The sequence below is a fragment of the Physella acuta genome, unplaced genomic scaffold, assembly GCF_028476545.2.
Source record: "Physella acuta isolate Inbredline_101_S28 unplaced genomic scaffold, ASM2847654v3 ptg000223l, whole genome shotgun sequence".
In the NCBI taxonomy this organism is placed as follows: domain Eukaryota; kingdom Metazoa; phylum Mollusca; class Gastropoda; family Physidae; genus Physella; species Physella acuta.
This window is the reverse complement of record NW_026731742.1, coordinates 786,138-798,239: the sequence shown is the minus strand read 5'-3', so window position 1 is coordinate 798,239 and position 12,102 is coordinate 786,138. Positions and strand designations below refer to the sequence as shown.

General features: G+C 37.2%; 2 protein-coding genes across 2 annotated transcripts; both read left to right on the top strand.

Annotated features, from left to right (window-relative positions):
- Nucleotides 1-74: 74 nt before the first annotated feature.
- On the top strand, nucleotides 75-1,939 carry LOC131937837 (G-protein coupled receptor 35-like). The gene has a single exon (XM_059295514.1). The coding sequence runs from the start codon at nucleotides 75-77 to the stop codon at nucleotides 1,104-1,106; it is 1,032 nt and encodes a 343-aa protein (XP_059151497.1). The 3' UTR covers nucleotides 1,107-1,939.
- Nucleotides 1,940-7,299: 5,360 nt separating this feature from the next.
- On the top strand, nucleotides 7,300-9,394 carry LOC131937836 (uncharacterized). Its single transcript, XM_059295513.1, has 3 exons — nucleotides 7,300-7,452; nucleotides 8,319-8,469; nucleotides 8,721-9,394. Exons 1-3 carry the CDS (start codon nucleotides 7,300-7,302, stop codon nucleotides 9,392-9,394), a joined length of 978 nt encoding a protein of 325 aa, XP_059151496.1.
- Nucleotides 9,395-12,102: the final 2,708 nt, after the last annotated feature.

The following is a 12,102-nucleotide window of genomic DNA, read 5'->3' as shown; positions in this document are numbered from 1 at the left end:
ATTATTTTTATTGTTAAGGTAGAAACTCTGGAAGGTTTGGGTTTATCAAATTTTATAAACAGATCGCCTAAAGAATGGTACGTATAAACGACCCAAGAGATACTCTAATAAACCCAGAACTGCAACTCGTCACAGAGATTGTTAATTATGTTATCCTAGGCGGAAGTTTGTCTGTCTTTGGGATGATATCCAACATCATCAACATGGTGGTGTTCTACAAACAAGGACTTCAAACTACAACAAACATCAGCCTGTTTGCCTTGTCATTAGCTGACCTACTAACTCTGGTCACTTTGTTCGAATATTCCATCTGGATGAACCCGTTGGTGGAGTTTTCTGATACACCAGTCAACACCAGGGAGGTCCAGTACCTCATCACTGGCTGGCCCAACGTCTGCTTCACCAGGATCACGTGTCTCATCATGGCCTTCATCACCGCTGAAAGATACATCAATATAAAATACCCTCACAAAGCAAAGCAGATCATCACGCCGAAAAGGACTAAAGGTCTCATTTTCATCATCTTCGTCATCTCGATAATCATGGTAATGCCCAGCTACTCCTCCATCTACTACGATTGGAAATTTTATCCGCGAAGCAACGTAACGAAAATCGGGATTCACGTGATCAACAATGGAACCGTGGACAAATATTCGTTTCTCATCAACGCAATGTTAGGTTTGATGGCGTTATTTCTGTTGATAATGTTCACCTCTCTAATTGTCTGGCAACTTCATTTGATGGTCCGCAGGCGGAGTGCGAGAACCAGCGACCCGCTGAAAGCGAGTTCAAGTCGAGAAAAGAAAGTGGTAAAAATGGTCCTAATTATAGCCACCATTCAGATATTCTGTACTGTGCCCAGCATAGCGTTTTCTTTTGTATGTCTTCTGGTCGATGGGATGACAATCATAGGATTTCATCAGAATACTTTTTTCTTTATTTGGTCCTTTAACTTTGTCCTGGGTGGGTTGAACTCGAGTGTGAATATATTTCTCTACTACAAGATGAATTCTAAATACAAAAACACGTTGCGTGAGATGTTTGCCGGTTGCTCTGGGCTATCTCAACCGCATGCACAACTTCGTTCGGACAGCATCTACAGTTGATTTTGATTCAATCAGTAGCTACGGTGGATTGTGATTTTAACAACATCTACTGTTGATTTTTATTCAATCGGTAGCTACGGTGGATTGTGATTTTAACAGCATCTACAGTTGATTTTGATTAAATCAGTAGCTACGGTGGATTGCGATTTTAACAGCACCGACCGTGGATTGTGATTTGGTCAAGACCTACAGTAGATTGTGATTTGGTCAAGATCTACAGAGGATTATGATTTGATAAGACCTACAGTGGATTGTGATTTGATAAGACCTACAGTGGATTATGATTTGATAAGACCTACAGTGGATTGTGATTTGATAAGACATACAGTGGATTGTGATTTGTTCAAAACTTACAGTGGATTGTGATTTGATTAGCACCAAAAGGGATTGCATTTCGATTCATCAGCCTTGAAGCATTTTGTATATTTATTTGAGAAGTTCTATTGGTTTATCATAAGACCAATAGTTACCGAGGAAGCAAAATTTACTGATAACTTTATACTCTGAGTAATTACAATTTTACTGATAACTTTAACCAAAACGGCTCTGACATCTATACCAAAGAATTTGGTTTGCGTTTCTAAAATATTATTATTAAATAATTTTTACATTTTATTATTTTTACCTCAATGACAAAATTTGTGATCTTATGAAATTACTTGAAATTACTAAAATCCCATAGTTAGTACCACAGTAAAAGTGCTTATATTTTCTACCCAGTCTCAAGATCAATCTGACCCGTCTTGAAAATCGGTTCCGATTACAACTTTCTTCATATATAAAATACATTAAACACAAATCAAATTAACTTCACAAATAAAGGCTTTATTTTAAACAGGCTAACATTTTGTTACAATCTTTTATTTAACTCACTGTCTCTGTCTGTCTGTCGTCAGTCATCAGTCCGTCTGTCTAGAATCTAGATCGAAACGCCCGAGCGAAATTTTGGACACTTTTAACTGACAGATTTGTTTCAGCGTTGGCACGTGGGTCAAGACATTAAGACAACGCAACATGACATTAAATTTGACTTAATTGGTTGCCTAATTAATTTTTTATGAATTAATTAAAATTGTGTAAAAATTAGTAGGCTGTCTCATCAAACTATTTCACACTATTAGACACGCGTCATCACATTCAATAGGTGCACATGGTTTTTACTCATGCAACTATATTCGAAATTTATAACATTTAAAGTACAGAAAAAAAAATCATAAAAAATGTTTTAATAACAAGCTTTTATGTAATAATACACTAAAAAGTAGAAAATAAATTATACACTCCAATTTCAATAATTATAAAGAAAAGCGTGGGTCACTTTAGTATCTATTGGATACCTTTACTAATATTTAAAAAGAGACCCATGCTTTTCTTTATTATTATTGAAATAATGGTGTATAATTTATTTTCTACTTTTTGGTGCATTATTACACAAATGTTTGATATTAAAACATTTTTTAAGAATTTTTGTACAAGTTTTTATTTAACTCACGTCCTCGTCAGTCTGTCGTCAGTCTGTCTGTCTAGATCGAAACGCCCGAGCGAAATTGCAGGTACTTCTGACTGACAGATAGGGTTCGTAGTTGGCACGTGGGTCAAGACATGAAGACAATTCAACATGACATTAAATTTGACTTAATTGGTTGCTTAATTAATTTTTTTATGAATTAATTAAAATTGTGTCCAAATTAGTAGGCTGTCCCATCAAACTATTTCGCGCTATTAGACACACGTTATCACGTTCAATAGGGCGTCATCACGTTCAATAGGTGCGCAATGGTTTTTAGTCAAGCAACTCTAGTGTAAATAAAACACGTAAAGTACGCTTTTCTTTATAGTAATTTAGTAGTGTATAGATCTAATTTATTTTCTACTTTTTAGTGCATTATCACATAAAAGCTTGTTATTAAAACGTTTTTATGAAAAAAAAAATTCAAATGACGTTTCTAGATTCAAATAAAAATTTGAAGCCTTAAAAAGCGAATAACGCGTGGTAAAGTTCAGTTTAAAAATTTACACATTTTATACCTCATGATTTACAGTGATTGCTGTTGTAAAAGCAAAAATACAATTCAAGATTTGTGTCTGTTTTTATTTACTATTAAACAGTTAGACTAGCTTAACCATCTATGAATTACCATCACGAGTCAGCGGTTAATGAAAAACAAAAGATTTACTGAAGTCAAAATACACCAAACATAATGGCGATAGATGTCCCATAACATGAGTACACTGAGACAAACACAGTAGACCTGACGACATACTAGACCTGACGACACACTAGACCTGACGACACACTTGACCTGACGACACACTAGACCTGACGACACACTAGACCTGACGACACACCAGACTGACGACACACTAGACCTGACGACACACTTGACCTGACGACACACTAGACCTGACGACACACTAGACCTGACGACACACCAGACTGACGACACACTAAACCTGACGACACACTAGACCTGACGACACACTAGACCTGACGATACAGTAGACCTGGACGGAGTGGTCTAGCGGTAGAGAGCTGGAGTAGGTCGTCCCTGAGTCCACCCAACTCTGATGGGTACCTAACACACGTCAGGGAAAGTAAAGGCGGCTGGGCATAGTGCTGACTACACTATCTCTTTATATGCCGAGGTCACAGAAACAAGTGAACTCTACTTCACTTGCCCCATAGAACTTCAGGTTTGAAAGGGAAACTTTTTACACACTAGACCCGACGACACACCAGACCTGACGATACAGTAGATCTGACAACACACCATGACACACCAAACCTGACGACACAATAGAAGTCTATGTCGTATTTCTTAGGACCTTTTGCCAGCAGTCTATGTCGTATTTTTGCGGATCTTTTGTCGACAGCCTTTGTTCTATTCATGAATACAAATTAAAATTAATGTAGTATTTACCATTTCCAGAGACAAATTTAGTGAGCAACAATCAGCATATCCCTTAAATAATAAAGTTTGCATTAAAATGTATTGCTACAAAACAGTTTTCATCGACAAGTTTTGTGAGCATGAAAACTGTACTTGGCTGTGTCAGCTTAACAACACCCCATCTTTGTAAAAAAAATATATCAATCTTATCAAATATAATTTGTGTCCACGGTAATTAGACAAAACGTAATTAGGCGTGATTTCAGATTTTAATTACGTCAATATTGCTAACAAACCAAACATTGCATACAAAAATGGCATAAAAATTGATACAAACTTCATTAAGGCGGTAGGCTTCGGCAAAAAAACAGGGAAAAAAACGTTTTAATTAATAAGCCTTTTTTACTTATTTGTGTATGTATAAGTTAGGGTACTTAATGGAAAATATTTGCATGTACCAGGGACTTTTCTGAAAATATGGTTGCCATGGAAACCAGACTGATAAACGTATTTATTAAGTAGCTACATGTTTTTATTTATTTTACTGTATTATCAAGCATCTAAAACATGCTAACATCAATTTAGAAAAGCTTTGTGGAGCGTTGTTTAACGAAGAAAACGGCCATTTTCTTCGACTGGGCCTACAGCTATTTTAGTGATCGCTATAGTGTGTTTTGTCGAGCTCGGCAATTTTTTACCATGCTGAGAAATGATAAACAATTTTAATATTTAACAGAAAAAAAAGACTACCTTTCGGAAAATGTTAAAATAATCTAAACAATGTCAGAATCACATGGTAATTTTCAAATTTCTTTATTTTTTTAACATTTAAAATGTTTCGTCTATTAAGCATTTTTTTGTTTAATATCCCACTAAAGACTATCAAATTCTTCGCATTTTACAGTTATCTGGAAAGACATACGTTGAACGGTCAAAAAAAAAGGCCCGCGAGTTGAATGAGAGAGGGGTCAAAATCCCCTACTCGACTGCCGTTGAAAAATCATCTCGGTGATAGTTTTCAATTGGTAAATGAGATATATTGTGTTATATCAATAGCTTTAAAAATTACGCCTAATAAGAAGGCTTAAAATCTAATTTTTAATTCTATCAAGCTTATTACTATACGAGCCCTTTTTTTATAGAAACTATGAAGTGAAAAGCTACTACATTTGGGAGACGCTGGCGAAAATGGTGTTTTTACGGTCGTTTGACACACCTACAATTACCCAACAATTTTAATTCTTAAAAAAGCTATAAAACACACCAAAATTGCCACCGTTTTGCTGGTGTAGCCAATATTCAGACGTCGCCTTAAAGATGGTCCTGTGATGTGTTGTGGTGGGCGAGGTTATCGTGTCTCTTGTGTGTGCTTGCATACACTGGGGATGGTGGGGTCCACTGGGTCGGTTGCTCACAGCCAACTCGCTATAGGGACAGGCCCTTCTGGTGGCCCAGTTGGTGGCAGTGGAAACACCTCACCGTGTATCTAGCTCCACTGTTTCGTGTAGAACGTCGGCTGTCACTTTGGTTTTTCTCGTCTCTGTCATTGCGTGTTTTGTTGTTCCACTCGTCATCTTTGCGAAGTAAACCGAGTCGAACTCTGGATCTTTATTTGGTATTGGTCTATATGTGTGGAATATAATGTTTTTTGACTTTGTTCGGTTACATCTTTGAACGTGGTAGGTTTTCTTTCCTGCAAGTTATTTAACAACTGCTTGTCTACTGACTTTAACGCTTTATCGATAAAGATGAATTCAAATATGTTATCACCTTCCTCTCTACTTTGGCTGTTTCGATCTAGCTTTTAATTTATTTTCTATAAGGCTTTACCTCCTATTAGGACCAGCAGTTGTGTCCCCCTCTGTTCTTCGCCCATGCAGTTTAAGTTCGCCACAGTCTCGAAGCTTCTAATGTCTGGATCTGTTTTCACCCTCCTCATGAAACTTTGGCGTCTGTGACAGGCTGTTCATTGTTAGATTGTGGTGACCGTAGATCAGTCCAGTTCCTACTTCCTCCTTTCGAATTCTATTACTGTTTCCATCTTCATCTTTTCTACTTCTATTTTCGCCTCTGACTCCATATTTTCTCTTCCTTTCCTGCTCCAGCTAACACTCCTTTTTTCGCTCTCATTTAATCTTTTTTTTTCCGCCCACTCGTCCATTTTCTCTCCCTCGAAGCCGTTACTCCTTCCGAGACTTTATATTTTACCCGAACTTTCTGATTCCTCTATGTTTCTATTCGATAAACTAGTTCAATCAAACAAAAATAAAAGTGGTACTTATCTTACTCGGCATGAGGTTAGCTTGTTCAATCGGTGGCACACGTCTGTTCCCCAATTTGTGGTCTCTGCAGCTCCACCAAATATGTGAGGGCGTCAGGAATCTCATGTGACAAGTATCGGAACACATCAACAAAACTCTTGGGTTACGGCATGAATAGTTTAATATATTTTTATTGTGTCCTTCCCACCAACCGTGACCTCCATCTGCCATCCACCTTCAACCTTCACACCTTTCTCTCGCTCACAACACACCCGCTGTCACTCGACCAGTCGCTTCCCGTGTTACCCTCGTTCACTCCACACAACATACACGTCAACACACCCGGCCTCTCGCACCACTATTAACACACACACGCACACACACACAGTGATCCGACCCACGTACACACCTTTCATACACATCACCACACCAAACACCCAACAATTTTAATTCTTTAAGAGCAGCAATAAAACACTAAAATTCCAGCTGTTTTGCCGATGTAACCAACAGTCGGACATCGCTGTAGAGACGGTCCTGTAATCTTATAGTGATTCTAGTTTTTATTTTGATCACATCAAAAGCTAAACGTTTTGTCTAGCGCTGAATAATCTACTCAAGCCTGGAATTATCTACAATCACAAAATAATCGTAAGTATTTTACCTGATCGATCTTCTCCTGGAATACTTTAATAACAGCCTCATTGGAACTATGAATAAGTACATACAATTCAATAGATTTAATGGAAGGGTTGAAGTGAAATCCTTTTTAAAAAACAAAATGTTAGCGCAATAAAACATGAATTCTTGTAATTTAAAAACCGCTAAGAAATAATATAATTTGTTTTATTTTCTAAATCTATAACATTGAGCTTTAGCTCAGCAGACCAGTGGAGCGACTTTTGAGTTAAGCTCCTCGAGTTTCAAGGCTGGAACAATTTTACCGGGAACAAAAATGTTCCTTGTAAACTTGGATGATTGGTCGTAACAAATTAGGTGTAGTAGACAAGTAATAAGTTGCTCATTAAGCTAATTGATAGCAAAATGGAGGTCTGTTACAGCTGTGAGGAGATTGTCAAGAACAGCTCTGTCTTGGCTGTCAACAGCCGGACAGCTGACCAACAGCTAATCAGCGATGACGTCAGAAGGACTGTCGAGATGGTTTTATACGTTGTGGTCAATTTTATTGTGGGCGTGGTTGGCTCATTAGCTAACATCATTAACATAATTAACATCATTAACATAATTAACATCATTAACATAATTAACATCATTAACATAATTATCTTCACTAAACAGGTAGGGTTGTGAACATTTAGCAGATCAACATATGTCATCATATGTCATGTGTCACCATCTGTCATGTGTCACCATCTGTCATGTGTCTAGCAGATCAACATATGTCACCATCTGTCATGTGTCTAGCAGATCAACATATGTCACCATCTGTCATGTGTCTAGCAGATCAACATATGTCACCATCTGTCATGTGTCTAGCAGACCAACATATGTCACCATCTGTCATGTGTCTAGCAGATCAACATATGTCACCATCTGTCATGTGTCTAGCAGACCAACATATGTCACCATCTGTCATGTGTCTAGCAGATCAACATATGCCATCATCTGTCATGTGTCTAGCAGATCAACATATGTCACCATCTGTCATGTGTCTAGCAGACCAACATATGTCACCATCTGTCATGTGTCTAGCAGATCAACATATGTCACCATCTGTCATGTGTCTAGCAGATCAACATATGTCACCATCTGTCATGTGTCTAGCAGATCAACATATGTCACCATCTGTCATGTGTCTAGCAGATCAACATATGCCACCATATGTCATGTGTCTAGCAGATCAACATATGTCACCATCTGTCATGTGTCATGATCTTACTGATGTCAATATGTCAGCTTTTTACAACATCACTATCAAATGTCAACAAATGTCATCACCTTATACATGTCACCAACTAACAAATATCACCACCTAACAAAAGTCACCACCTTAGATATGTCACCACCTACCAAACTTCACCCTTGAACCAACCTGTCTACAGAGCCTGTCCACGTCTGTGAACGTGAGTCTCCTGAGTTTGTCCGTGGCTGACCTGGTCAGTTTGGTCTTCCTGACGTGGGAGAGCGTCTGCTACAACCCCAGCCTGGCCAGTCCTGAGATCCCGCTGGTGGCCATACATTACTACACAGCCAGTAGGTCATGACCTCACCTATCTTATCATGTTACCTATCTTATATTACCTGTATTATGTTACCTGTCTTATCATGTTACCTGTCTTATCATGTTACCTGTCTTATCATGTTACCTGTCTCATTATGTTACCTGTCTTATGTTACCTGTCTTATCATGTTACCTGCCTTATGTTACCTGTCTTATCATGTTACTTGTCTTATGTTACCTGTCTTATCATGTTACCTGTCTTATGTTACCTGTCTTATTTCAGCCATACCTCGCTCTATCTGTGTGCGGATAGCGTGGTGGATCACGACCTTCATAACCTTTGAACGGTGTCTCTGCATCTCCCTGCCCCTGCACGTGCGAGACGTACTCACACCCCGGAGAACTCTGCTCATCCTGACCCTCATCGCCCTCGTCCACATTGCCGGCATGTCCCCATTTTGGTTCAGCCGGCAGGTCTTCACGGTCTTTATAGCCGGCAAAAACTCCAGCCAGTACAGAGCGAGGTACTCCCCCAATGGTGCGTACATCGAGAACATCGGCTACAACTTCAGCGTCGTCTCGCAGTTCGTCACCTACATCCTGGACCTTGGCTGCGCCTGTTTCACCATCCAGCAGCTTCACGTCAAGTCAAGATGGCGGAAGCGCAACTCGACGACTTCTGCTTTAACGCCAGCGAATCGTGATGTCAAGGTCACTCGCATGGTGGCGCTGCTGTCCAGTCTATTTTTAGCCTTCACGCTGCCCAACTGCGTGAGTTTTGTCCTGGTCATCTCCAAGACCCCAGGCTACGTGGTGGAACAGAACACCTTCCTGATGGTCAGAGCCTGCATCTTGACCATCGAGTCCATCGGTAGCTCGGTCAACATCCTGGTCTACTACAGCATGAGTTCACGCTACAGGAAGATCTTCAACAGCTTCATGTCTAGACCAGACTAGACATGTGCAGCTTCATGTCTAGACCAGACTAGACATGTGCAGCTTCATGTCTAGACCAGACTAGACATGTGCAGCTTCATGTCTAGACCAGTATATTCACTTTCGCAGAACCCTCAGAGATTACACACAAGAAAAAAAATATTTCATAAAAACGTTTTGATAACAAGCTTTTATGTAATAATGCACTAAAAGGTAGAAAATAAATTATACATTACTATTTAAATAACTATAAAGAAAAGCGTGGGTCACTTTAGTATATATTGGATACCTTTACTAATATTTAGGAAGTGACCCACGCTTTTCTTTATAGTTATTTAAATAGTAGTGTATAATTTATTTTCTACTTTTTAATGCATTATTACATAAAAGCTTGTTATTAAAACGCTTTTATGAAAAAATGTTCAGTACTTTACATGTTTTATTTACACTAGAGTTGCATGACTAAAAATCATTGCGCACCTATTGAACGTGATGACGCGTGTCTAATAGCGCTGAATAGTTTGATGAGACAGCCTACTAATTTAGACACAATTTTAAATAATTAATAAAAAATTAATCAGGTAACCAGATAATTCATATTTAATGTCATTTTGCATTGTCTTTATGTCTTGACCCACGTACCAACTACGAACCGTATCTGTCAGTTAGAAGTGCCTGCAATTTCGCTCGGGCGTTTCGATCTAGACAGACAGAGGAAGTGAGTGCAAGTTAAAGCTTGTAATGAACAAAACATCAAAACATTGTTGTGACTAGTTTTTAGCCATCAGCGGGCTCATGTTGACTTACATTGTGGTGTCTGTTATTTAAATACTCCAACAGATTGTCGGCCATAGTAGTTCCACAATTTTTAATTAGAATTATTTAATGAATATTAGGGAATGTCGGCTTAATTATACAAAGCCAGTTAGTTAGTCAATGATAAAATATTTAAAAAGTAAATATGGACTTTATTTTTACTATTGAATACCATGAAACTTGAAAAGCAAACTTTTAAAAAAAAAATTAAACGAAATTTACAAACCAATTAAAATAAACAACTGAAACCAAATGTTTACCTAGCTATGTGATGACCACTATCCTGCAGTACTCGTGTTTACAAGAGGCCTGCTTGGACATCGCCTACTAAAGTGACGGTCTAACAGTGAGAATAGAATCTGAACGTTGATGAATTAGATTACCTCACGTGTACACCTGTAGCTAGCCACCTTATGTTAAAATGTTATGTTAATGTTCGGACTTTAGAGTGTAATTGACTCCAGTTAGATTAAAATGTTATGTTAATATTCGGACTTAAGCGTGTAATTGACTCCAGTTAGATTAAAATGTTATGTTAATGTTCGGACTTTAGAGTGTAATTGACTCCATGTCTCCAACTACATAGTGTGTTACATCCAAGATGGCTATAGTAAAATAAGAGAATTTACCAATTAAGGTTATTCTTTTGCTATCATTGCAATATTAAAATATATTTTACGATAGGAAAATAACGCAGCTAGTTTTAATGTTGTATTTTCTCTCAATTTGATTTAGTTTAATATATTTTAAAAGTTTCAGACTTACGACGTTATAAAAAACACCTAACCTAAATTTCCAACACTACGTAATGTAAAAAAATATCTGGTACATTATTGTAGTTAGGTGTAAACGCAATTTGCCAAATATTCACGCAAGTTGTTTAAAAAAAACAGTTACATTAAAAAGATACTACATGTTTTTTGGCTGCATGCATCAGTTATTGAAAATCTGACGGAAATAGATTTCTTCTTTGTAGAATTATAGTCACTGGCTCACTGAAGAAATATTTCCCAGTTCAAATTTCTGTTCATGTGTGAGTGTGTGTGTCATTATGCAAGTGTCGCTCAGCTAATTCACAACGCCCAGTTTTGAAAGTGATAACTCGAATATTTTCTGAGCTCTTGAGATTTCTTGACTCATTTTGTGGTAACCGTCATTTTAAAAAGTGATGCTTACAGTTTCTCGCATTTTAAAGTTGTATCCGTAATTTGTATTTTAAATAATGGTTAAAGTTTCTCAACACTTGAAATGTTATTTTTAAATATCAGGTCACTAACAAAACATTTCTGGCATCGATTTTGTAATGTTATACCATTTTAATTGTGTTTCCATCTCCATCGGACGAAAGGTTCTAGAAGATCTGGGAGACAAGCGATCTCTGTATGGAGGACCCTTGAGAGCCACTTGTATAAAAGAAGGTTTGGATATTGAGTGGCCGCGCTTGTTAGCCTGTCGTCATTTCGGTCTTTCTAGTGAGCGGAGCTTAAATCAGACGTTTAGAGTTGCGTCATCTAGCTGGTCAGGATGTCATCAATATATCGATCTACTTGTTTATAAAACATTTTGACGTCCAAGATTATTCGCAATTTTGAATACATACACACTATAAGAATTAAATTTACAAATGTAAATATATATATATATATATATATATATATATATATATATATATATATATATATATATATATATATATATATATATATATATATATATATATATATATATATATATATATATAAACAAGATTTAATTATTGTCTTTTTTTTTTAATTTACAGCAAACAAAAATTAATTATTGTATTTTAGCTAACAATTCATAGAAATAAACAAATGTACGCTACATGTGATATTTTCCGAAAATAAAATCATAAAACTGATTAAATACATACAAGTAAAATACTATCTAATATA